At 43.3% G+C, this 23,926-nt stretch overlaps 1 protein-coding gene across 8 annotated transcripts in view; it reads left to right on the top strand.

The window, feature by feature from the left end:
- LOC147632436 (FAD-binding protein) overlaps positions 1-18,070 on the top strand; it is a 47,393-nt gene extending 29,323 nt beyond the window's left edge. For 7 of the 8 annotated variants that reach the window (XM_086807263.1, XM_086807265.1, XM_086807259.1 and 4 more), the window contains 5 exons: positions 9,628-9,768; positions 9,924-9,965; positions 10,053-10,189; positions 17,487-17,591; positions 17,730-18,070. In XM_086807263.1, coding sequence (XP_086663389.1) covers positions 9,628-9,768; positions 9,924-9,965; positions 10,053-10,189; positions 17,487-17,591; positions 17,730-17,861 — 557 coding nt within the window. In that variant the 3' untranslated portion in view covers positions 17,862-18,070. Of the gene's footprint in view, positions 1-9,627; positions 9,769-9,923; positions 9,966-10,052; positions 10,190-17,278; positions 17,335-17,486; positions 17,597-17,729 lie in introns of those variants that run through there. The other variant, XM_086807266.1, reaches the window with a different exon arrangement.
- Positions 18,071-23,926: the final 5,856 nt, after the last annotated feature.

Here is a 23,926-nt window from a genome sequence, read left to right as displayed (position 1 = left end):
TCCCTTGCTTCTCTGTGTATGTCTCCCATGAATGAACTCTAAACCCTAATTGCTGTTTCTCCCCATCAACTGGTATCAGAGCGTTGGTCTCTCCAGATTCTTCTTGAGTGCTGATTTCTGTCATTCCTTGCCCAGCCAGTAGGCGTGGGCTGGCTCAGCTGTTGCCCAGCCAGCAGCGTGGACTGCCCCAGCTGCCCAGCAGCCAAGCGATGACTGCCCAGCAGCCAGGCGGGCTGCACAGCAGCCACGAGCGAGGAGGTCAGCACACGGCGCAGGCAAACGGCGTAGGCGAGTGAAGCGAAAAGGCGTTAAACAAGTAGCGTCGGCTGGTCCAAAAAAGTAGGCGAAGGCAGCGTGAAGCGTGTGCTGCAGGCGTGTGCTGTCTGGCTGCGTGTTGCACGCTAGACGCCTGGCCAACTGGCGTAGAATGCGAATCCAGGCGGACATCCACCCAACTCGTCGACTGCAAGTATAGGCGCCTGGTCGTATGTAGCGCTGCTACTCGGTGAAGATGCCAGAAGCGACCTGATCCGCCTTCTCTGCACAACCAGCAACCAGCAACGAGTCAGCAAGAAGAGCCCCCCCCTTTCACCTGCAAGTATCAGAAATCAACACACAAGTCAGGATCAATCAAAATCGACTCCTGCAAACCTCAAATTCAGCCCGAAAATCAGAAAATCAGAGGTATTTTGCTTCAATTTTGGGAATTTCTCATCAATTCAATTAATTGAGCAGGTACAGGTGCTTAATTGCTCAATTTTTGAGCAAAATTGGCAAAATTGGGTGACATTGGTCACATCCCACGTCAATTGGCAGGAAATCGGTGACATTGGTCACATTTGCAGTCAATTGGCAGTAAATTGGGCATTGAAATTTGGGGCTTTTGATGTAAATGTGCAATTAAGCACTCATACATGCTGTATGATGTGAAAAATCGCACATTTGGGCAAAATTGCAGCAAATTGCAGCAAATTGCAGTGCAAATCAAGGGGCTTTTGTGCCGATTTGGTTGATTTGCATGCAGGCAATTGCATTTGATGCTGTGGATAATGTGCTGATGCCTTACAAGCACTCAATGTGCCTGTAAATCAAGGGGCTTTCATGTATTTGATGTATATGTGGCCAGGGGGAAGCATCGTGAACACTCTGGATGCCTTCATGTGCGCCAATGTACCATGCATGATCAGAAATTGATCTCAAATCAAGGGGCTTTTCAAGTTTGTATGCTTGTTGAGCTTGGCAAAGCAGCAGGCAAGACATTTATGCCTTGAATCCTCAGAAATCAGCTTGCAGTCAAGGGGCTTTTGCCCAATTTCTGTTCGGGACTGTTTTATGCAGTGTTCGTGACTGTAAAAATCTGATTTTCACTCATTTGGACAGCCAGGAGAGCATTTATTGCTATTGTACCTGCTGGTACAGATTTGGCACAGCTTTGTGCATGTTTTGACATGGCTGTACACTGTTTTGAGTGATCAAAAGGTTCAAATTCAGCTGCTGAAATTGCCGGTACAGGTTTGGTACATCATTGGTGAGCGCTTAGTACTGCTGTACAGTACTTTGGAAGGGCAAAAGAGCACATTCAAGGTGCTGTCCAAAATCTGCAGCAACCAGATTTTGGTGTTTTCATCACATAAAGTGGGAGAAAAGTTGCATTCTTGCTTCCGCAGTGGGAGATAAAGCTTGGGAGAACATTTGTGAGCACTTTGTGTGCTTAGGGTGCAGTGTTTGCACATCTTGGGTGCAGTGTTTGCACATTTGCAGGGAGTCAGGCATTGACAGGTTGCATTTTGCTATGGCAACCACAGGTGAGAGCTCTTCATTGCTTCACATCAAGAAGCTTGAAGGCTCGCATAACTATGATATTTGGCAAACCCAGTGCTACAATGTGTTGCTTCAGAAAAAGCAGCACAAGCCTATCAAAGAAAGGGGTGTGATGCCCGCTTCTCTTACAGCTGAAGAGTGGGAAGATATGGATGAACTGGCAAGATCTACTATCATGTTGTCTGTGTCAGATTCATTACTTTTCAGCATTCGTGAAGAGAAGACAGCTTGGGGAATGTGGCAGAGATTGCAGGACTTGTATGCACAACAAAGTGCCTCAAGCAAAGTGTATTGGTTGAAGAAACTCATAGGTCTTCAGATGAAGGAAGGGGCGTCTATGACAGCCCATCTCAATGAGTTTAATGGTATTGTCAGCCAGGTCATCAATCAAAAGTTGGCGATGGACGATGAGTTCAAAGCCACCTTTTTGTTATGCACTTTGCCAGAGAGTTGGGACACATTTAGGACAGCCACTAGCAATTCGAATGCTATGCTGTCATATGCAGATGTTGAGGGTGCTCTTCTTCAAGAAGAGATGAACAGGAAAAACAACTCTGTTGGAAAGTCCAATGCAATGAATGCACGTGGGAGATCCCAACAAAGGGGAAAAAGCCAAGAAAGGGGAAGGAGCAAGTCTCGCTCCAAAAAGGATTTGGAATGCCATTATTGTGGCAAAAAGGGACACATTAAAAAACAATGCTACAAATGGAAAAATGATCAAAAGGAAAAGGGAAAAGGCAAAGACAAAGAGAAAGACGAAGCCAAAGATGTAAAGCCGAAGGGCAAAAGTGGAGTCAAGATTGAAGAAATCAATGTGTCACATGCAGGTGGCAGTGAGGATGAGGTTCTCTTTACGTCTTCACTTGATGCCCATTCACTTCTTACAGGTGGTCATGGTATGCACTCATGGATCATTGATTCAGGTGCCTCCTTTCATGTCACAGGTTGCAGAGACATGTTTGTCAGGTATACTGCTGGCAATGAAGGAGTGGTTTATTTGGGTGATAACCATGCATGCAAAATTCTTGGCAGAGGTGATGTGAGGCTTGTATTTTCAGATGGCTCACAGCTTATGCTCCATGATGTCAGGCATGTGCCTGAGATCAAGAAGAATCTGCTTTCTACTGGACAGCTTGATGATGCTGATTATGTTACCACATTTGGTAGTGGAAAGTGGAAGATTAGTAAGGGCTCACTGGTTGTTGCCAGAGGCTCTAAGGTGGACACTCTTTACTTTATGCATGCAGGTGTTTGTCACCATGCTAATGTAAATGCAACCGAGCTGCCGGAAATCTCTATGTGGCATAGCCGGTTGGGACACATGAGTGTCAAGGGAATGGAGCAATTGTCTCGTTTGGGTTACTTGCCTTCTCTAAAGTTTTCAAGTTTTCAGTTTTGTGAGCATTGTATATATGGTAGGCAACTACAGTGCCCCCACAAGAAAGCTCTTGGACAGAAAGATGCTCAGTTAGAGCTTGTGCATACAGATGTATGTGAGATGCCTCAGCTTTCTTTGGGAGGGGCAAAATATTTTGTGTCTTTTATTGATGATGCCACACGCAAGGTGTGGGTTTATCCTCTTCGTTTGAAGAGTGATACATTCTCAGTGTTTCAGAAGTTTGTTGCTCTAGTTGAGAATCAAACTGGCAAAACACTGAAGGCTTTGCGTTCCGACAATGGTGGAGAGTATATGTCCAAACAGTTTCAGGACTTTTGTGATGCTAAAGGCATCAAGAGGGAGCTCTCTACTCCTTATGATCCTCCACAAAACGGGACAGCAGAGAGGATGAACAGGACCATACAGGAGAAGGTCCGTTCTATGTTGTCACATGCTGCATTACCTCATGGTTTTTGGGCTGAAGCTGTTATGACAGCCGTTCACCTTATAAACAGGTCACCTAACACGAGGCTTGGTGGGAAAGTGCCAGAAGAAGTATGGACAGGGAAGCCTCCGTCATACAAGCACTTGAGAGTGTTTGGTTGCGTTGCGTACGTGCACATACGCAGGGAAATGCGCACCAAACTTGATCCTAAGTCTCACAAATGCATATTCCTAGGATATGGTGACAGAGGTGAAATGGGGTATAGACTTTGGGATCCCATGAATAGAAAGATCATACGCAGCAATGATGTCATTTTTGATGAAACATGCATGTATAAGGAGCCTGCAAGGCAACAGGAGCCTGGCAGAGTCATCTTTGATGATGATGGACATCATGGACAACAACAAAGGGCTGTAAATCAGCCATTACAGCAGGAAAACCAGCCCTTAAATGGTGCTGAAAATGGTCCAAATGGACAGCCAGATATGGCAGAAGATATCCCTATGGATATACCACAGTTAGAGGAGATACCGGGCATGATTTTTCAGCCTTATGGCATGGAACAGGAGCCACCAATGGGTGATATGCAGGCTGGACAGCAACCTGCAAATGATGGTCATTGGGTACGGAGGTCCACTAGACCCTCCAGAGCCCCTGACAGGTTTGTTCCAGGGGTTGACTACTTGATGCTCACTGACTGTGGGGAGCCCTCATTTTATAAAGAGGCTTTACAGAGGGCAGACAAAGCTCTATGGGAGCGTGCCATGAAGTCAGAGATGGATTCTCTGCATAAAAATGAAACATGGAAGTTGGTGCATTTGCCTGCAGGCAAGAAGGTTTTGCCATGCAAGTGGGTATACAGGCTCAAAGTTGCACCAGATGCAAAGCCAAGATACAAAGCCAGGTTAGTGGCTAAGGGCTTTAAGCAGGAATATGGTGTGGACTTTGATGAGATCTTCTCTCCAGTGGTCAAAATGACCACACTTAGAGCTGTGTTGGCTTTGGTTGCACATGATAATCTGGACTTGATTCAGATGGATGTGAAGACTGCTTTTCTTCACGGTGATCTCCATGAGGAGATATATATGCAGCAGCCAGAGGGTTATGCAGTAAGTGGAAAGGAGAAGCTTGTATGCAAGCTGAAAAAGAGTCTTTATGGGCTTAAACAGGCACCAAGAGAATGGTATCATAAATTTGATACATTCATGAAATCTCAGAAATTCAGGAGAAGTGACATAGATCACTGCTTGTACACCAAAAAAGCTTTGGATGGCAGTCTCTTGATTCTCATTTTGTATGTTGATGATATGTTGATTGCCGGGAAATCTCGTAAAGAGATGGATGCCTTGAAGCAGAGGCTGCATCAAACCTTTGGGTGATGCAAATCACATCTTGGGTATGCGGATACTTCGGGACAGAAATCAGCATGTGTTGTATTTGTCTCAGAAGGAATACATTGGCAAAGTCTTGCAGAGGTTCAATATGGACGGGGGGAAGAAAGCTAGTACTCCTTTGCCTCCATATGTGAAACTCAGTGCTATGGACAGCCCACAGTCAGATAGAGACAGGGCTGATATGGCCAAGATTCCGTATGCTTCAGCTTGTGGCAGTCTCATGTATGCCATGGTTGCTACTAGGCCGGACATTGCATTTGCAGTGGGAGTGGTTTCTAGATACATGGCCAACCCTGGCAAGAAGCATTGGGAAGCAGTGAAAGGTGTCATGAGATACCTGAAGGGCACACAGGATTTGTGCATTTGCTTTGGCAAACAGGATGCATTAGTGCATGGTTACACGGATTCGGATTATGCCGGTCATCCAGATAACCGGAAGTCTACTACCGGTTATGTGTTTACATTCACAGGAGGTGCTGTGTCATGGATATCCAGGATGCAGAAGTGCACAGCCTTATCTACTACAGAGGCCGAGTATATTGCAGCCACAGAGGCTTGCAAGGAGGCATTATGGCTATCTCGGTTAGTGGTTGATTTGGGCTATACAGGGGACATTCCATTGTTGCATTGTGACAGTCAGAGTGCCATTCAGTTGGCAAAGAACCCTGTTTTTCATGCAAAGACGAAGCATGTGGATGTGAAGTATCACTTCATCAGAGAGGTGATAGAGAACAAGCAAATTCAGCTTGTTAAGATTCATACGGATGACAACCCGGCTGATCTGTTGACGAAGAGTTTGCCTCCGGAGCGGTTTGCTCATTGCAGACACTTGATGGGCATTGGATGAGGCCATTTTCAGCCTTGATATGGCCTTGTATATTATCATGTACATGCTGATTTTTTCTTTTCCTTTACTTAAGGGCACTTTGCCTTTAAGTGGGAGGTTGTTGGGGTAAAGGCGTTATGCCCACCCTTATAGTGTGTACAAGCCCATAAGTTATAGTACATAGTACACTTAGTACTTTTAATGTACTAAGTGCACTATGTGTACTAGTGCAATATACATGTGTGATAGGGGAGTCACACACTCATGCTTCATGAGTTGACTTATCCCCACAACTCTCTCTCTCTCTCCCTTGCTTCTCTGTGTATGTCTCCCATGAATGAACTCTAAACCCTAATTGCTGTTTCTCCCCATCACTATCTATACTGATAGTCAGAGTGCCATTGCCGTGGCCAGGAATCCTGTGTTTCATGCTCGCACGAAACACATTGAGATTCAGTATCACTTTGTTCGGGAGAGACTCCAGGCAAGTGATATCAGTCTGATTTACTGCCCTACAGATCAGAATGTGGCAGACATCTTCACCAAGGCATTACCACGTCCGAAATTCGAAGCATTCCGCACTGCTTTGAATTTGTTTCCTTTTGGTGGATGATGTACAGTGATCACATATCACTCCAAGGGGGTTTGTTGGGTTTTATGCTGTGTATGCACCCAGGGGAGTGCTAGCGATCATCAGTAGGTTACTGGGGCACTTTTTACTTTAGTTAGTGGAGGTTTTTTCCCCCAGTTTTAGCTTAGTTTCACTTATAAAGGTTTATAAGTGATTTGGTCCGCCTGGCACTATTTATGGTCGGACCATGTGAACACACTATTAGGTCACATCCTTTTATGTGGCTATTGTACTTCATTTTATAACAATCAATACATGAGCAGTCGTGTTCCTCTCTCTCACTCTCACATCTCCTGTTGAAGTACCTTCCAAACCCTAACCCTAACAGCTCAAACTCTACAAAGGACTCTTAAGATTGAAGAAGAGAAGGTAGAAATTGGGAAAGATTTAAGACATTGAAGGAAGAAAAAGGGGAAAGAAGAGGGGAGAAGAAGAGCAAGGGAGAAGAAGAGGAGAGACGAAGAGAAAGGAATAAGAAAAGGAGAGAGGAAGAGAATGAAGGAAGCAAGAGTAGAGGTGAAAGAAGTAGCAGAAGATGGAAAAGGGAAGGAGGGAGGTAGGAGAAGAAGAGGAAAGAAAGGTGATGAGGAGGCTATGGAAAAAAACAAAATTAAAAAAGTCCTAGAAAAATCAAGGGGAAAAAAAAACAAAACCTGAAATTTGGACGAAACTGCCGTACTAGAGATGTTTCGAGGTTTTTAAAAACCGTTTTGAAGTTTCGAGGTTTCGAAAGCTAGAAACAGTTTTTTTTTGTTCCTATGCTTCCGTGCATGCTAGACAGATCGAGATTGATGAGGCTATTCGTTTACAGTGGCTGTTCAGATTGGATCATCGCTTTGAGGGGGATTCCAAGCCCTTTTGGTAGGCCCAGTTCTCATCGATAGGAGTTCCTCTCATGGTTACCAGAGTTGTTGTTGGTTATGGCACCTATTACTTCCAGGTGGGTGATTGTCACATGCACTCTGCACTGTAGTGCATGCATAGTTGCAAAAAAACGCGGACCAAATTTCAGATTTGAAATTTGGGCATTTCTTGCCAGGTTGCCCAAATTTCTTCATTCATTCATCATGCCTCGGGCTAAGGATGCCATGTGGAACCACGTAACTCCTGTGAGCAGATATGGGGGTTCAGGCACAGAAAGGTGGAAATGCAATTTTTGTGCCAAAGTGTCAGGTGGGTCTATTATTAGGGTAAAGGCCCATTTTACAGGAGTAAGAGGGGAAGGCATTGGCCCTTGCAGTCAAGTACCAAGAGAGGTTGTAGCGTCTCTTCAGCAATGGAAGAGAGAACATGAAGCAGCAAAGGGAATTCAGCCTATTGATGATGATGTACAGGATACAGATTCTGTAGGTGATGTGTCCAAAAGAGCTAGGACAGAGGATGATTTGCAGAGTCAAGCAGATGATGTATCATGATTCATGTATATGAAAGTTGAATGTAGATTTTAGCATTAAACTGTACCAAACATAAATTTATGGACACCCCCCTAAAAAAAACCTGGAAAAAACACCTGAAAAAAAATTTGAAAAAAACTTTTAAAAAACTTTTGGAAATTTGTTTGAAACGTTTTTGAAACGTTTCAAACACGTTTCAAAAACGCGTTTCAAAAAACGTGTGGCAACTATGAGTGCATGGTGACAAGATGGCTCATCATCAGGGCAACACTGTACAACAGTAGAACCCTGTAGGATTTGATATTTGTTGTACGCGCCGTGACCCCATTGTAATCCTTAGTCTAGGATATTGGATACTCCTTGTCATTGTCTTTGGTCTTGCCAGTCCTCTCAAATGGTGTGGATAGGTGTTTCTCAGCTTCTCTGACAGATTTCTCCGGACCTTGGTTACAGTACTTGGGGTGCATTTTGCTGGTTGTAGCCAAATTTGATAGGCCGGCATGCAGAAACGGCGGCGCTGCCGATGGGCTGGGCTAAGGTGGTGCGCCCTGCACTAGCACTGCCTGGAAACGGCGGTGATGATAGCGGCAGCGGCAGATAGATGGCTGTGAGTGTGGCTCTGATACCACTTGTGGGTAGGTTAGGGTCAGCAGAGGAGCAGCTATTTGCATGGTGATGAGTGTAGTAAAGAGAGAGTGAGAGATGTGACAAACTGAAAGAGAGAGGCACTATTTGCACGACTCAATGATCCTTTGATTGATGTGTTAAAAGCTTCAAAGAGTACAATGCTTTTATAGGCTTTAGAGCCTTATCTTTTGACACAACACACACTGGGGCAATGACACATGGCAAGTGCCCATGACCTCATTGCTTATCACATACACACATAAGTGGCTACAAGAGGATAAGTGAGTGTTCACACACACATACACGGGTTTTTTCACACACGAGACTCTGAATACAGAACAGGGGTGCTATTGCTTGGCTCACTCGATTTGGTTCACAAACATTTTTTGAGGGCAGGGATCTGCATATAATGATATGCAGACGTGTAGCCCAACGTTGCATGCTACATGATATCCTCATACACATTATAGACCACCTCTGCAGAGGATTGATACTATTTGGGAGCTCATTGCCACTATCACAGCTCGGTAGATTTGGAGGGCCAGATGCACAAAGACTATTGAGGACACGCATATATACGACACTCAGTGCATTTGTACTATGTAGGGAGATATTATTCACTCTTATGGCCACATGGGCTCGCATACAGGGACCATCCAGATCTGTGCATCCAAAGCACCCTGTTTTCATGAGGGAGTGGGATCAAGGGATCTTTTTCTCAACGACCCCCACAGGACTTTCTTGGCACCTTTGTGCCCCATATTGGTTGAGATCACCCTACATTTTAAGATGAGGTCTTGCGTGATTTTGTATGGTCTTTTCATACTTAATAGAAGTCTCCTTTCTGCAAAAAAAAACAAACCTCTCTGAGGCTCTTATATCTGCATATTTGATTTCAATAGTATCTCTATTTGGTGCCGTAACTATGTGGATTACTAATACATACTGGATATTAATTAAACCAATTAATTAAAGCAATAAGTGCATGCCCTACGTATCCGGTTTTTCTTTTTTCTGTTACGAGGAGGAAAGGCAACGTCTTTTCTCTCTTAATGCTGTACCAGGATAATCTACAGCACAGTTCACCATTAAAGTGTTCCTTTTGTCCCAGAAAAATTTAGGAGGTTGCCTTTACACGAGTCTTCGATAGTGGTTGCTGATTTACTCAAAAACAATCCAAGCTCAAGGGTTGCGAAATACGTAGAAGCAGGCTGTCGTCATGTGCATTCAGATCAGCAGACTGTTGTTAAACGTAAGCAATAGAATTGCTGCCGTGCAGATTATTTTACAGTTGAACTGTTTTTTTTTGAAGCTTATTGGTCAGTCTAGCTACTCTTCGCTTTAAAGCTGATGACTGTTATTAGATCTAACATACGTTATTGTTTCATGAAACTGTTGATAAAGCAGTGAATGGATTTATCAAGGGTCTAAATGAGCATATTCCACAAGGTAATGCTGTTTTGTTTGGTGTCTCATTCACCATCATACATTGTAGTAAGAAGAAGCTGATCTAAGCCATATATGCGTGAACAACAGCACAGGCTTTAGTGGAACAGCTCGAAGAGCTGGTTGAGAAAGTGATTGGCCTGATGGATGCTGATTTGGATCTGATGTTAGAAAAAGACTTGGTGGTGACTGCAGTCATGGACGAGAAGAAAGGTGATATGAAGCAGGTGTGCATATTCTTATCAAAGTGGTAACTTATCATAGAAGAAGTGCAAACTGGAGCTTGCCTGATGCTTCCTTTCATTTTGTAGACCTAACCTTGAGCTGATTCTTAAGGCATACTTTTCATGGGAGAAAACACAACACCCAGCATTTATGCTAAGAATCAAGATGTGGAAGGGTACGAACACAATTACAGGATTATAACTTCAAACTTGTACACAAGTGATGGGGAGCAACAAACAAATGCTCAAATCAAACTTACAAACTACTCCAGGCTACATGTTTCCCTTTTGAGTTCAACTGACAAGAGACTGGAGGGTAGAAGAGTGAGGAGATGTGGAGGAGTAGTGCAAGATGCTAGTAGCAACATGGGCTGGATGCGCAGAAAAAATGCTGCAAATAAGGGCCAGCCAGAGAATCCAAAAAGGGCACTAGCAAAAAATAGTGGCCAAGAAAGGATGTGTATCAACGATCAGCTGTGTTTGGCTGCTGATGTAGATGGACAAGTTTGACCAACTAGGCAACCAGTCATCTTGGCTGGTTAACTCCCCTACAAAATTTCTTCCCCGTTCTACAGACAACATAACACATTAAAAACCCAACCCCACAACCTGCCCCATTTCCCCCCCTCCCCCTCCCCCCCGCCCCCAAGCAGCAATCCCTCGTGTGTGGCTCTCTTCCTCCCCCCCCCAAGCAGCAATCCCTCACGTGTGGCTCTCTTCCTCCATCAACATCTTCCATTCTCCACTGAAGACCTAAACAGGGTTAGGGTTAGGGTTTACAGAAAGAAAACAAGCATAGAAAACCAGCAGGGAGTGAACACGACTGCTGTAGATATCTCAATAATAGATAAATGTGAAGTACAAGCCACATGATAGTGACCCCTAAAGGATAAGTGTTCACATGACCGGCCATAAATGTGCCGGGTGGACCAAAACACTTATAAACTGCATATAAGTGAAAATGAACTAAACTGGGGGAAAAAACCTCCACTAACTGAAGTAAAAAGTGCCCCAGTAACCTACTGATGATCACTAGCACTCCTCTGGGTGCATACACAGCATAAAACCCAACAAACCCCCCTGGAGTGATATGTGATCACTGTACATCATCCACCAAAAGGAAACAAATTCAAAGCATTGCGGAATGCTTCAAATTTCGGACGTGGTAATGCTTTGGTGAAGATGTCTGCCACATTCTGATCTGTAGGACAGTAGATCAGACTGATATCTCCTGCCTGGAGTCTCTCCCGAACAAAATGATAGTGAATCTCAATGTGTTTCGTGCGAGCATGAAACACAGGATTCCTGGCCACAGCAATGGCACTCTGACTATCAGTATAGATAGGTGTAGGCTCCTCCACTGAAATATCCATATCAGTCATAAGGCGACGCAGCCAAACACACTCAACAGTAGTAGTGTAGGCTGCTCTGTACTCTGCCTCACAAGATGAAGTGGCCACTGTGGTCTGTTTCTTGCTTAGCCAAGAAATGCATGAAGCGCCAAGAAAGAAACAATTCCCACTAGTGGAATGTCTGGTATCAAAATCACCAGCCCAATCTGAATCACTGTAAGCATGTAGCTGCATGTCACCCCCCTCAGGATAAAGCAACCCAAGAGACAAGGTACCCTGCAAATAACGGAATACACGCTTCACAGCTTGCCAATGTGACAACCGTGGGCTGTGCATGAATCTGCTCAACTGAGAGACTGCATACTGAATATCTGGCCTTGTATTACACAAGTATATGAGGCACCCAACAGCCTGAGCATATGTAGTGGCATCAAAGGAAACACTGTCATCTTGTAGTGACAGTTTCATCCCAGGCTCCATAGGAGTACTAATAGGCTTGCAATCCTGAAATTTAAACTTCTCCAGAAGTTTAGCAACATAACGTGATTGCAACAACCCAATGCCTCTGTTATCCTGCACAAACTGTATGCCCAAATAGTAATGTACAAGGCCCAAGTCAGACATGTCAAATGTCTGTTGCAGTATCTCTTTAAATGCTGCAATTTTGTCATCATTTGATCCCATGAGCAAGAGATCATCCACATAAAGACTGATGACCAGCAGATCTGTCTCTTCTTTCTTCACATACAAAGTGGTCTCTGATGGACTGTTCACAAATCCCTGAGTGAGTAGAAAAGCATCTATTTTTGCATACCAAGCTCGTGGAGCTTGTTTCAAACCATACAAGGCCTTTTTCAGCCTGCATACTTTCCCCTCATGACCATGTTCTGCAAATCCCATGGGCTGAAAAACATAAACTTCCTCCTCGAGGTCCCCATGTAGGAATGCAGTCTTTATGTCCAACTGGTGAACAACCCAACCACGATGTGCAGCCAATGCAATGACACACCTAAGTGTCGACATACGGGATGTAGGAGCAAATGTCTCCTCATAATCAATGCCCTTCTTCTGTGCATAGCCCTTTGCAACTAGACGGGCTTTGTACCTGTCAATGGATCCATCTGCATGTCTTTTCAACTTGTAGACCCATTTAGTACCAATGGCTTTCTTGCCTTTGGGCAGATCAACCAAATCCCATGTTTGATTCTTTTTAATAGAATCAATCTCATCCTGCATGGCTTTGTTCCAATGCACATTATCTCGTGCATCCACAAATGAATCAGGCTCATCATCATCCTGTAAACTGGCTGCCATAACCAGATTCAAATCTATGATGTGTGCATGCTCATTGGTCCTTGTCTCCCTACGAGTACGACCAGCAAGAGGACCCTCTAAATGGCTGTCCTGTAGTGTCCTCAAATACCATCTAGGTATATGTCTGACCTGTGGTGCCTGCTGTCCCATATTTGGTTCAGTTTCTGGCTCATTTGGCTGCTGAATTTCTGCACCACCTACATCATTTGCTGGCTGTCCATTACCCTCATGAGTTGGATCACCAACTGTGGAATGAAACTCCATGGGTAGAAGACCTTCAAATACATCATTTTCAGCCTGATTTGCCTCATAACCAGCCATGGATAATTCTGATTTTTCATCAAAAATCACATCCCGGCTGATAAATATCTTCCTGGATAGTGGGTCATATAACCTGTAGCCCTTGCTCTCACGGCTATACCCAACAAAAATGCATTTTGTGGCTTTATCATCAAGCTTCCTCCTCAACTCTTTGGGTATGTGTGCATATGCAAGGCACCCAAAGATACGAAAATGCGATACAGAAGGCTTGCGGCCATGCCAAGCCTCAAAAGGAGTAATAGAAACCAATGCCTTTGTGGGACATCGATTCAAAATATGACAAGCACACATTACTGCTTCCACCCAAAAGATATGTGGTAGTCTTTTTGCCTTTAGCATACATCTGGCCATCTCCATGAGTGACCGATTTTTCCTTTCTGCAACCCCATTCTGCTGTGGAGTGTAAGGAGTAGTATACTGATGTTTTATACCTCTACTCCCAAGAAAAGAATTCAGCACATGTGACATATATTCCCCCCCTCGGTCAGAACGGAGAGTGTTCACCTTGCATCCAGACTCTGTCTCAGCAAGTGCTATAAAGGCCAAAAATGCATCATATACCTGTGATTTCTGTGTCAAAGGATAGACCCAGCATATACGAGAGAAGTCATCAATAAATGTTGCAAAATAAAAGCAACCACCTAATGAGTTTGTCTGCATGGGACCACAAAGATCACTGTGTATAAGTTGCAACTTTGCAGTTGCTCTTAGAGCCTGATCACGTGGGAAGGAAAACCTGTGCATTTTTCCTAAAATACATCCTTCACAAATGTGATCTGGAGGCTTCTCCATGAGAGGTAGATCTGTAAACATATTATGTCGCTGCATAATCATAAGACTACCAAAATTTACATGCCCCATGCGAGCATGCCATAACTCCGCATCAACCATAGCTGGAGTAAGAGTGAATGCATGATAAGCAGACTGATCCACTGGCTGAAATGCATCCAACTCATAAAGTCCATGACATAATGTACCAGTAAGCATCAAGGTCAAGGCATTTGCTTTGTCTCTGACCATGCATTTATCATCATCAAAGTGGACTTGCATTCCACAATGTGCTAAAGAAGAAATGGACAACAAATTCTTCTTTATCCCTGGTACATATAAGGCATCTGTAAGGCGGAGAATGGAGCCATCAATGGCTGTAAGCTGAATCTCCCCAATGCCACACACTGGATATGAAGCATTGTTGGCACACTGAACAGTTTTGCCAACAGGGGCAGGGCCAACATGACTAAACAAATCCCTGCGAGATGTGATATGCTTTGAGGCACCACTATCAAAATACCAAGTACATGCATGCTCTGTCATACTGAGTGCCTGTGAAGACCAAGAGGCATCATAGCTGCATGTATAGAAACAGTAATCCCTGTCCTCAACAAAAGAAGCAGTCTCGGGAGGAGCTTTAGGAGCATCATTAACAGACATCCCAGCTTCTTTTGCCTTCTCTTTGGCAATCCTCTTCCTACATTCCGTGATGTAGTGACCTGGCTTCTTACAGTAATGACATTTGCCCTTCTTCTTGGGCTGTCCATTACTTTTCTTGGTATCCTGTGAAGAACCACCATCACCTGAATTTTGATTTGCACTCTTTGGCTGAAATTTCCCTTTGCCCTTTTGACCTGTAGTAAATGCTTGTTCAGCATTTGTGTTCATATTCATATTCTTCCTCATTTGCTCCTCTTGTAGTAAGAGAGCAACAAGTTCCTGATATTTGAGGGGTTCAACAGCATTCCTCATGCTGAGGTTCAAAGAGGTATGGAAAGCCAAGTAAGATCTTGGCAAAGAGTGCAAAATGGTGGACACAAGCTGTGTCTCAGGAATAATCTCATCCACATTGATGAGTTGCTCTCTCAAATCCTGCAGCTTGTTTAAGTGGCTCGACATATCATCTCCTTCATTCATTTTCTGATTTTCCAGCTCTCTTTTCAAAAATGAGATCCTAGCCTCATTACGAGCAGCATACATCTGCTCCAAAGTCACCCATGCATTCTGTGAAGAGCCAGCTGACCGAATATGAGGTATAATGGACCTTTGAACTGACAATGCAATGAGTGACAATGCTTGTGCATCCCTGGCATCCCATGTCTTTTGAGCATTTGTTCTCTGAACAGGCAATGGCTGTCCTGGAGCCTGTACCTGTTGTCCTCGTCCACGAGCACCCCCTTGAGGAGGAGTCTCTGGAGCCAATGGACCTGGACGTGGTTCATCACCACTAACAAAATCCCAAAGACCTTTTGCCACAAGCACATTTTTCAGCATAAAACTCCACAAGGAGTAGTTCGTGCCATCCAATTTGTCTTCCTTAGACAAATATGTGAATACATCACTTTGCTGTTGATTTGCCATTATGCTTTACGCACAATGTTGTACCTGTTTACCAAAAAAAAACCCAAAAGCAAAAACCCTGATAACAACTGTACTCCACTGAATACAGTTTACCTAAATCTGCCTGCACTCTCAATCCTCTGAATGTGCAGCTTAATGCACCAATGACTGAGTAGGGCAGCAAATGGCGTACACAATGCCAAAATGCCCCAAAAATGCCCAAATTTGCTGCACCCAAACTGTGCTAAAATCTGTATATTTTCTTGCTAGAAAATCTGCCTTTTGTGCCTGTATTTTTCTTGATAGAAAAACTGCTTGTTGTGCCTGTGTATTTTTCACAGAGAAAAATAAGAATGCCCAGTATTCAAAATATGTAATGCTTACCACTTCTGAGATATGAGTTGATTGTTGTACTCATGCAGGTACAGTTCACCAAAGAGCAGGTACTGTTGACTGGTACAGAACAAGTACGGAACACCAGATGCTGCTGGTCGCTTGTACTGTCAGTTGTACGGCTGTCTGCGCAGGTGTGTACAGAAGACTGTACGGAGCAGCAGGTACACGTCAGCTGCAGTCGAGCTGTATGCAGGTACAAGCGTACGTAGCAGGTACAACAGCACTAAATGACAGGGATGCGCTCGACTGGCTGCAGGTGTCGACTTGCAGACGAATACCAGCAGGCGGCGATTGTAGTGTCGACTTGCACAATAGGTGGCGCACAGGTGTCGACGTGCAGGCGAATACCAGCAGTCGGCGACTTGGTGGCGGCGCTTACTGTTCGAAGCTTGTACACGTACGCATACAGTACGGGGCTGGTACACGTACGTAACTGCAGGCGACTTGGTGTAGTACCTGATTGAAGGCGACTGGATGTACGGGCATAAGGCGCACAGCTGAAGCTGAAGGCGGCGCACTATGGGTGTACGGGCAGCAGGCGCATGTGTGACTGAAGGCGGCGCTTATGTACAGGTAGAGCTGAGCGCAAGCAGTGTACAGCAATGGGCAAGGGCCAAACTTCAATTGCTCTGATACCAATTGAAGACCTAAACAGGGTTAGGGTTAGGGTTTACAGAAAGAAAACAAGCATAGAAAACCAGCAGGGAGTGAACACGACTGCTGTAGATATCTCAATAATAGATAAATGTGAAGTACAAGCCACATGATAGTGACCCCTAAAGGATAAGTGTTCACATGACCGGCCATAAATGTGCCGGGTGGACCAAAACACTTATAAACTGCATATAAGTGAAAATGAACTAAACTGGGGGAAAAAACCTCCACTAACTGAAGTAAAAAGTGCCCCAGTAACCTACTGATGATCACTAGCACTCCTCTGGGTGCATACACAGCATAAAACCCAACATCCACCATGTTTAAAAAGAAAATTTGTTTGTCCTCTGCAGCACAGCACCTTGCAATCTCCTCCATGCTATATCACAGTTCCTGAAGTTAGTTCATTATCACACAGCCAGGTGTTTTCTTCCTGTGTCCAGCTTTTGGACATTAGATGCAAGCTAAACCCTTTGAAAGTTCAAGCTGAAGAGTTTCTTGACATCTTGGACGCTTGGGTGGATTACAAGTGGGGTGGTTGCATAACCATCCACATTGATGGAAGAACAAAGTGCCCCATTGCTTATAAACACCGTGCAAGTAGATTGTTTGCTAATTGCTGTCTGGTTGATTGTTTGCCGTGGCTTGTTAAATGGTACCTTCTACATTTTTATTTCTCAGCTGTTTGCTGGTTGCTTGTTAAATGGGAACCTGTTGATTTCAGCACTTTTTAAAACTGTGGCAGCTGTGCTAGCTAAGACTCGCATCTAGTATTTTAAGGTAGCTCCCGATGTTCCTTATATATCAAGATGCGTAGGTCCAGATGTAGACTGTTTTCTAGGTTTAAGCTTATAAGAAATATGGGTAGCTAAAGGTTGCAATCACTGAACCTCTTCATGTTCATCTCACATTTTACCCTATGCAACATTCAGGAATCGTGTTCTGAAGAACCTATCCTGGCTCAACGGCAGACTTCAGATTATGCCATAATCATGTCTGGCATCTTGAGTATGTTGGAGAAAGATCTTCAAATGCAGGTGGCAAGTTCTATCATAGTTGAAGGTTTTACTTTTCTTTCAAGGTCATGTAGATTTAGTCTTGAAATTGGAGCAAATGTTTTTTGCTTCAATCTGCTCTGCAGGAAGCATTTGACAAGTTGTTATTTGCATTGTTAGGAACTGGTGGTAACAGATTTGAGGCTTGATGTAAACTCTGAACGCTTGCAAACATACAGTCAGATGTGGTCTCTTCGTCCCTTTATCGACGAGGCATTGATTCATCAAGCTTTAAGCTGGGCTGGTACATGAGTTACTGCCAGTACAGCTTACAATTTTATGTTTGAAAGACATGGATGGGCTCATGCTTTCAGAGGCTTGAAATGCAATCTAAAAACCATAAATGCAATCTCCCAAACCATAATAACTGATGATGCAATCTAAAAACCATAAATTTTACATGGATGGGCCCATGCTTTGAGAGGCGTGAAATGCAATCTAAAAACATAAATTTTAGGATGTTTTGATGATGTTATGATTGATGCTATAGTAACTAATGATGTAATAATAAAATAGTTCTTGCTGTCCTCTCCAAGAAACAGAGTTTGATTTTTTTGCATGCGTAACATGCTGCAGTTTTACATTTATGTTTACTTCATAGCCTTATTGGTAGACAAAAGGAAAGAAAATTTTACGGTTTTTCTACACGTTAATTGCGAGTTGCATGTGATTGGTCAACCGTGGCTCTTTTTTGAGAAAGGAAGAGATTTTATTAACCTCTACAAAAGACCATGGGTCTATGATACCAAGTATGTGTCCAAATGATTCCATGTGTTAACTCTGAACTTGGAAACAAAAAGTTCCGAAAATGAAATGAAAAGAAGACCCGGGCCTCACATGTACATGTGGAACTGAAAATCCCAGTGCAAGATGGCCAAAGATCGAGGAGCCTTGAGATTAGGAGAAGGAAGCCTTGAGATTAGGAGGAGGATGATACAGGTGGCTAAGGTTCGTTATTAATAAATCCATGTATACCGGCTAAGATTGTTAACCTTTTTTTTTTCTGGGAAGAAGATCGTGTGCCAAGCATATAGCTCGCATATGGATTGGTTTTCTAACCTTGCAGTCCCATTGATAGATTTGCTCAAGGGAGTGAAAAGAAGAAGACAAAATGTTTCAGTAATAAGTGGAAAGGCTTTAGGGGCGTTCTTTGCTTTGCAAAAGGCAGCTTTTGAAGCACCAATCCTTAAACTTGTATCATGGGATGATCCCTTTGAGGTGATCACTGATTAATCTCGCCATTGGAGGAGTTTTGTATCGAGAAAGAAGACCCGTGGTGTATTACAGCAGGAATATGCAGATAAAAAATGTTTTGCATATGACTCAGAGTTGCTAGGGATTATCACAACCTTGAAACAATGGAAACCTTTTCTTTATGGAACTATGAAGATAGACCACCAAGCCTTGAAGTGGTTGCAAACTATGCCAAGTGCCGAGTGGAGTGATAGACAGCACCGGTGGAGTCGGTTGTTCCAACAATTTCGCGGATTGATTGAGTGTCAAGGCAGTTTCAAACGTACGAAATGATACGAGTTTAGTACGTGGTATAGAACGTTGTCGATTGATAAAGTACGTAAAAAAATGTGTACTTTTTAATGTTAAAATCATATGTGTGTGTGATTGGTCAAGAAAGCTCAAAGTTTATATCTAATATCCTTTTCTAGACAAGTGATGTATAACACATATCACATTCTGCGCTAGGGGAGAGAGAGAGAGAGAGAGAGAGAGAGAGAGAGAGAGAGAGAGAGAGAATCTGAAGGAGGGAGAGAGAAAATTGATTTCTCATTTAATGCTATTAATATGGCAGGTTAGCCAACATTACATCTATTTAAAAAATATATAAATTTATATTCATAAGATCAAAAGAACCTAGATTATTGGCCCTATGGGTCATCATCCATGTGTTGTCACGTCATGACATGTTCCATAACGTGACATGAAAATAAGCTAAGTTTGAAGAACCAACACTTAGACCTCCCAATGGGTAGGCCAAAAAGGACACGGGGAAAAAACCTCTTCTAAAGAGAGTAATAAGTGTAAGTCTAAAATAATAATAAAAAACGGGTTTGAAACGTTTGCAAGTCCAAAACGTCCTAAATAATAAAAAACGGGTTTTAAATGCAACCTTGTTGAGTATGTACCGAGTAAGCATAACCATGTAGTAGCAGATGCTCTTAGTCGAAAAGATAATATTAAGACAGTGCAGGAGTCCATTGTGTTGGAGATACAAGGAAAGAACTTAGATAGTATAAAGACAAAGTATGTAGATTGTACAGAATTGGAACTCCTTATAGTATGGCCCTTTATTTAGAATTGGGTCATTATACCATTCAGGAAGGTTGGCTCTTTTACAAGGGTCGATCCTTTCTAATTGGCACTCCTCCATGATGCTCATGATTCATGTGTTGGTGGTTATCGTGAGATCAATAGTACTTTGGAGAAGTTAGAAAGATCGTTTTATTGGCCAAAGATGCACAAGGATGTATACAAGTATGTTTCCGCATGTTCCATATGTCAGAAAGTGAAGGTATCTCACACCAAACATGCAAGGTTGCTTCAGCCATTGCCCATTCCTGTCCGTTTCATGACATTTCGATGGATTTTGCTGGACCACTTCTTGCATCTATTGGATCTCGGAATACTCAGCATATGGCGATAGTTGACAGACTTAGTAAATTTTGTATGCTTATACCATGCAAACAGACGGCCACATCAGAAGATATAGTCCTGCTCTTTCTCTGACTGTAAGCCTACCGGGGCATGCCGTGACAGATTCCACCACGCTTCGGCTTAGTCTCCTCTTGCCAGTGGTGCCCCCTAGCTCATGGTCAACTCAGTTTGACTTTTTGCCAAAACTGGTGCTTTTTCTTGAGCAAACCTTATGGTCCGTGTTCCCATGCCTTCTTCTACCTGTCTGGTGTTCGAGCAAGGGTTCCATCATGTGAAATAGAGCTAGGAGGGCCAAATAGTTACACCGTGATTGGTATCCAGTTTGTGGTTTGCCACAGACCATTATTTCAGATGGAGATCTGAAGTTTACACCTCACCTCTAGCAAGCTTTGTTCGACAACTTTGGTATCAAATTGCAATTGTCCAGTGCATTCCATCCCCAAACCGATGGCCAAACGGAGATTTACAATCAATTGGCTTTTGATGTGCTTAAAGCATACTGCCATGATCAACAGTCGAAATGGGAGCTTCACCTCCAGTTGTGCAAGCAATTCTCAATGACACACACTCATCAAGTGTTGGCAGAACTCCTTATGAGGCAGTCTTTGGTTGAAGATTTTCATCCCTTCTCATGTGGATGATATCTCCTTCCTTGGAAGTCAACAAGACATCGGAAACCTTTTTAGTTATCATTGATTCAATCAAAGAACGTCTTACCAAAGCTCACGAGGCTTACACTAGATACGCAAACAAGTCACGGAGAGATGTTAACTTCAAAGAGCAAGATTGGGTATACTTAAGGATCATGAAGCAAAGACTTAAGCAAGTGAGCAAGTGCTGTCTAAAGTTGTCATTTAGGAGTTTTGATCCTTTTTCCATCATCAAGAAGTTAAGTGATGTCGCCATGCAATTCGGATTGCCAGACAATTGGACGATGCATGTCTTCCACTTCTCTTGGTTAAAGCCTTATATTGGACCTACATTGCAGAATGCATAGTCACCAGGACCGAGAAACGGCGGAACGAGGGCTAGGTAGAGGAAACGAGACCGGGCCAATTAAAGGAAACGGAAAGAAACGACACGTGTACGACTTAATGCGCGAAAAACAAATACTTTAGTATGCCGTAGGACTCACATAATTAAACATACACAAAGTATTCAAAAAACATTAAAAGAAGTGGACATTTAGTTTCTCAATGAGATCGCATTATGTAGTACAGTGAAATACCTCAAGATCACGAGGCTCTACATAAGAGTACAACAAGACAAACTAGAGGGGGGTCTCAATGCCAAGGTCTAGATCTAGTAAATCATCTGAAGGAAAAGAGCTTGCACTGCTAGAACTAGCACCTATGTCCATGGGTACACTACACTACTCCTCTATATTTGAAGTACTCTCATCCTCCTCTGATCAATGTTTCCATTCTTGTGGGTTCTCTAAGTGTCCTAGAAGCTGCAAATTTGCACTAACAAAAACCAAATCATCGGTTTTTCCAGTGCCAAGATGGTTTTGCTTTTTTGAAGCAATGTGACTGAAAGAGCTCCAAAGCTTCTCTAGGCAAGAAGAACTCACAGCTTGGCTCAAGATCTTGATGGCCACCTCCTGTAACTCCGGAACGTCGGCCCCATAGTCCACACACAGGGATTGGTGGTCAACTGATCCGCCAATGCATTTGCTTTACCAAATCTTTTCTTGCAAGCTCTGTAATAAGCTAGTTGATTCTTGATCAATCTTTGCTTCACAACATCCGGTTGTAGTTTCTCCAAGGCAATGTCCCATCCATCCACATGACCTCATCATCTGAGAACTGGTTGCTTAGCTGAAAGTGAGGGTCAACAACAAAGGTTGCAGCACGTATAGGAGAGTGATAGCCATCCCATCTATCATGACATAAGGATCTCAACTCCTCATACTGTATTGGATTTGGCTCAATCTCCTTAAGTTTCTCCACCATCTTGTCCATGGACTCGTATATCTGGCCAATGCATGGCTGAAGTGCATCACACATCCTCATTAAGTGGATGATGGGCTTTCCCAAAGCCACTATGCGTCTCAACTGCTCCCACCAAAGAGGATCGCGGACGTAAGAGGCTGATGCCTTGCCTACAACTATGCCTGATAATGCATGCCTCTCATACTCGATGAACAACTGCTTCACAGCACGAGCACTTCCCGATGGACTCCAATATAAGAAAGTTTTAGGCAAATGGAGTGTCAGCGTACTTGCGCAAGTCCCTATGAGATTTCTTTCTAAAATGAGGTCCTTTGTGAAGCACCCACATACGAGCTAGGGTTGATTGTGACGCCGGGTCTCCTAGCCGATGCTTGTGTACAAGTCGTGTTGTCTTTCCGACAAAGCACCTCCCTTCGAGCCTCGCTGATGCCCAAGCAGAATGTTATCTCATGCCCTGAGATATGAAGCACATGTGCATGAATTTGAGTAGCGCTCCCAGTCTTACTACCATGGCAATATTTGCACTTCCAATGGCGACTACCCCCTGTACTATACCCACTTTCGGCCTGGACCTCATCCCACCAAGACAGCTCTGACTGTTTGGGCTTATTTGAGCTGGACCCTGCCTCAACAAATCCAAGATCAAACACGCAGACTTAGGAGCACATCAAGAATTTGCAAGCAACAGCTTCTTGTAATTTTTTCAATCCTCACCAACAAGTGGCTACTTCAACACAGAGCAGTTCAATAAGAGTCTATATGACTCAAATCTTGTACTTCATGAAAATCTGCTTCTAAGAGCACCTAAATATACATAAAAACTTAAAAAGCACATGGACAGAAGAAGACAGGATCAAGTCCCACACTCAACAACATAACAAATAAATCTTGGCAAAAATGATAAAGGTTAGCTCAAGCCCAGCTTAACGTTTAAGAAAAAAATATATAAAACCCACCTTCTCGGTACCTATTACTTACATAGAGTACAGTGCACACAAGTACAAGCTTGCATAGAGTACAATGCATACGAGTACAAGCCTGCATAGAGTACATTGCACATCTCTCTCTCTCTCTCTCTCTCTCTCTCTCTCTCTCTCTCTCTCTCTCTCTCTCACACACACACACACACACACACACACACACATTCTCTCTCTCTCTCTCTCTCTCTCTCTCTCTCTCTCTCTCTCTCTCACCCATTGGCGAAAGTGGGGGAGGCATTTTCGCATTGGTGTAAGCAGGGGAGGCATTAGTGCTTGTTGTGGCGGAAGCGGGGGAGGCACCTACATTTTTTTTCTCATGCATTTAGTTTAAAAATCAAATCCATTTGTCTAATTACAAGCTCTTGCTTAATTGCTTAAATATTTTGAAAAATAGTAACTCTATGGCTGAAATCTTTAATGACATCCCATGTCCATGTCATTCGTGCATCGTTGTAAGACAACACATTGAGACCGCTAATTGCCAATGTCCTTTGCCACTCAAAATATCATTGAGCTTACTAGATGCTAATCTTGTTCAAGAGGCTAAAAATTTAGAAAATGTGTTAATTGGGGTCTAAATTGATCATATGAGTAGTCGAAATTGGGGTTTTTGAGTGTTTTGAGAGCATCTAGATTTATCAAAACACCTAACCACATCAATTTTTTGATCAATTGGAGAAGTTTGACTCTACTTAATTTTGTCTTAAAGAGG

This window comes from Cibotium barometz, chromosome 13 (assembly GCF_041138505.1).
Source record: "Cibotium barometz isolate CiBa-2024 chromosome 13, ASM4113850v1, whole genome shotgun sequence".
NCBI classification, from domain to species: Eukaryota; Viridiplantae; Streptophyta; class Polypodiopsida; order Cyatheales; family Cibotiaceae; genus Cibotium; species Cibotium barometz.
Note: the sequence above shows the minus strand (reverse complement) of the source record. Positions and strands in the feature narration are given on the sequence as shown.